The 3,324-nt window shown below is 62.1% G+C and overlaps 1 protein-coding gene across 2 annotated transcripts; it reads right to left on the reverse strand.

The window, feature by feature from the left end:
• Nucleotides 1–321: 321 nt before the first annotated feature.
• On the reverse strand, nucleotides 322–3,286 carry SIX2 (SIX homeobox 2). Of its 2 annotated transcripts, none has more exons than XM_077749362.1 (2): nucleotides 2,727–3,286; nucleotides 322–652 (listed from the first exon to the last, which is right to left on the reverse strand). In XM_077749362.1, the coding sequence occupies exons 1-2, from the start codon at nucleotides 3,284–3,286 to the stop codon at nucleotides 322–324; spliced, it is 891 nt and encodes a 296-aa protein (XP_077605488.1). The 2 variants fall into 2 exon arrangements, with proteins under 2 accessions (XP_077605488.1, XP_077605490.1); XM_077749364.1 differs by having other exon boundaries at nucleotides 2,721–3,286.
• Between the last annotated feature and the right edge of the window lie 38 nt (nucleotides 3,287–3,324).

Raw genomic sequence — 3,324 nt, forward strand, 5'->3', positions numbered from 1 at the left:
GAAGGGAAAGGCACTGGAAGCGAGAGCCAGGAAGGGAAGGGGAAGAGGAAAGAAGGGGTGAGAAGGTAGGGAGAGAGTGTGACAATGGTGTATAATTTATTCCCTTCCCTGGTTCGAGGCCCGGTCCCAGGCCTCCAAACGCTGGCAGGCGCGACTTGCTGAAAATAAATCCCGGACAAAGACCAAACGAAAGAGCCATCCACCCTGCCTGGGCCGGCGGTCGTGCCCGCTCGGCGCGCGGGTCTTTCAGTACGTGGTGGGGCCGCCGGCCGCGGGGTCTCTCGGGTCCCGGTGGCGCCGAGCACGGAGGCAGGCGGGGCTCTAGGACCCCAGGTCCACGAGGTTGGCCGACATGGGGTTGAGGATGGAGTCCTGCAGGCCGTGGTGGTGCTGCAGTGGGTCCGCGCCGCCTCCGCCGGGCACCGGCACGGGCACCGCGCTCGGGCCGGGAGGGTGGCCCAGGCTGTGCAGGGACGGCAGGCCGGGGGGCGGCGGCGGGCTGAGCAGCAGCGCGGGGCTGGACGACGAGTGGTCTGGCGTCCCCGACGGCGTCTTCTCGTCCTCCGAGCTGCCTAGCACCGACTTGCCGCCGCCGTTCAGCGTCGCGGCCAGCGGGTTGTGGCTGTTGGAGTTCGCGTTCTCGCTGTTCTCCCTGCAAGTGCAGGAGCAAAGCAGCCGGGTCAGGGGGGNCGGCTGTTTTCGGTTTCTACCATTTTCTCGGCCTGGCCTGGGGCCTGGGGCTCTCGTTCTTTCTGCCAGTTCTCTTAATCTCTCAGTCCCCGATGTCTCTCTAGTCCTTTCCTCTATCGTCTCTATCTCCCCGCCTCTCCTGCTCTTAACCTCCTGAATATCTTTCCCGTTCTCTGTCGGTGCTGCCCCCCCCTCCACCCCCCGCCCCTGCACTGAGTTGCTAACAATTTTTTTTTTGCCTCAGAGGAGAGGGGCCCGGGCGCAGGGCTCAGTGGAGTTGGGTGAGAGCACGAAGGGGGAAAGGAAAGATGCCCGGATTTTCAGTCCTGGCTCCTGGAGCCAGGGTTTGCCGGGTAGAAGTGGGGCCAGGAGAATGAGGCACCCTAGATCCTAGGTAGAGGCCCCCCATTTAAAGTTAGGAATCTCACAGGCCGTCACCTTCCACCGCTTTTCTCGGCTTGACAGAGATCTCTGACTGAGACACAGGTTCCTGGAGCTAAGGGTCCTTTCCTTCTAGCTCCAAACTGACCGCTCTTGTGGGGACTCTCCTTGCTGGGCCTAAGGACAGGCCCTAAAGACGTAGGGCTCCCTTTCTCTGCAAACTTGTGCAAACAGTGCAAACTTCGGCTGGGAGACTGGAAGTTTGGGGCCTGGGGGGCAGCCCTTGGGAGAAGAATGGAAAGCATTGCCAATCCCGGCCTAGACTTTTCCAGCATACAGTAACGGAGGGATTCCGCAGCCCTCACCTGGGGCCTGGCCGCAGAACCTGGATGCATGCCAGGCTGGATAGAGGGGGCCCCCAGCAGGCAGAGCCCACTTTCTGCTCTGCCTTTGACTGACAGACTTTAGATCTTGGGTAGATTCTCTCTTCACTGGCTTTCCAAGCCCTTTTCTTTCTGTTTTCCTGGAAGGGAACTTCCCAAAGGGCTGGCGGCTGAGAACTTGCAACTGTGGATGCGCCAACCTCATTGTCTGGGAGGCCACGGTCAGTCTGAAGCTCCCCCCGACCACCTCCAGGTATCGGGGTCCACTGCTGAGCATCACTTTTTCCCCAGTCATTTACCCTGGGCTGCGCACGCCCAGCACCGCGACCCCGGCTGTCTTACGCTGCTATACTCAGGCTGGGTTTCTGTTCCCACAATCGGTTTCTCTCCCATTTCCCTCATCCACTTTGGGGTTCAGGGGAGCCGCAGACTGACGGCCACACAGGCCTAATGGTCAACTCTTAGGCTAATTCAGGAAGTCCTGGTTTCCTTGCGGAGAAGCAATTCGCAGCCGTTCCGTGGCTCTCGGATCACCCCAGACCTACCGACCTGCCACCCGAAGAGGGGAGAGGAGTCAAGAGCCTGGCAGGCCAGGGAACGGGCGCTGGGCCCAACAAGGCAGGAAAAGGGGCATGCTTTTCCCTTCTGCTCTCCTACAGCCCACACTTCCCAACTTCTCTTGCTTCTTTCTACGCAGCATAAAAGCCCCTCCCTATCAACTTCCATATCCACACAAGTACTATTCTTGCCCAGGCCCCTGCACAGCCAGGTCACACCAGGAAAGTATCAATCCCAGCCCTGACCCCTAATCACACTTTGGCCTGGAGCTGCCTACCGCGAACAGGAAGTTCGGGAAAGTGCCGGCAAATTCGCACGCGCGGCCCGAAATCTGCAACTCGGGTACTCCCGAGCCTCAACCCCTCTGTCCTTCCGAAGACCATCAGGCCCTGCCTGCTGCGTCCTCCCTTGCACAGGATCCAGGTCCACCGCCTCGCCTTCGCCCCAAAGTTCGCTGCTTCTCCACTTTGTTCCCAAGCGACCAGGGAGTGAGTGAGTTGACAACTTTCCCGATCGCTTTGCCCGCTTTAGACAAATTTCTGACCTCCTGGTCTCCCGGAAGACCTGCGCGCTGGCAGGGTCAGACAAAGCTGCGGCGGGGCCGTGGCAGAGACCGGGCACCCGGTTTAGGCCTCTCGTGGGGGCGAGCGCACGCCCTGCGACCCCCTCCCTCGAGCCCCGGGGAACTGGCGCCGCAGTTCTACTTACTCGTACCTTTCTTTGGCCTCGGCTGCCCGGTCGCGCTGCCGCCGGTTCTTGAACCAGTTGCTGACCTGCGTGGTGGTGAGGCCCGTGGCCTCCGCCAGCTCGCGCTTCTCGCGCGGCGAGGGGTAGGGGTTGTGCGCGTACCACTCGCGCAGCACGCTGCGACTCTTCTCCTTGAAGCAGTAGCTGGTCTCCTCGCCGTCCCAGATGGAGCGCGGCAGCGGGAACTTGCGGCGCACGCGGTATTTGCCCACCGCGCCCAGGGGCCGGCCGCGCAGCTTCTCCGCCTCGATGTAGTGCGCTTTGAGCCACAGCTGCTGCAGCTTGGCGTGGTTGTGCGGCGAGAACTGGTGGCTCTCCAGGATCTTGTAGAGCTCCCGGAAGTTGCCGCGGTGGAAGGCCACCACCGCCTTGGCCTTGAGCACGCTTTCATTCTTGTGGAGGTGCTCGCAGGCGGGCAGCGACCACAGGAAGCGGCCCAGCCGCTCGATGTTGCCGCCCTGCTGCAGCACCTCGCACACGCACGCCACTTGCTCCTGCGTGAAGCCGAAGGTGGGCAGCATGGACATGGTGCCGGCTGCGCCCCCGCCCGCCCGCGCGCGCCCTC

Source organism: Crocuta crocuta, unplaced genomic scaffold (assembly GCF_008692635.1).
Source record: "Crocuta crocuta isolate KB4526 unplaced genomic scaffold, BGI_CrCroc_1.0 scaffold118, whole genome shotgun sequence".
Classification (NCBI taxonomy): Eukaryota; Metazoa; Chordata; class Mammalia; order Carnivora; family Hyaenidae; genus Crocuta; species Crocuta crocuta.

What these genes read in the sequence shown, in the direction of transcription:
- SIX2 (XM_077749364.1), bottom strand. Translation starts at nt 3,286, where the DNA reads ATGTCCATGCTGCCCACCTTCGGCTTCACGCAGGAGCAAGTGGCGTGC. An exon ending in GAGGCCAAAGAAAGGTACGA is followed by an intron (nt 653 to 2,720) that starts GTAAGTAGAACT and finishes CTGCACTTGCAG; the next exon opens with GGAGAACAGCGAGAACGCGA.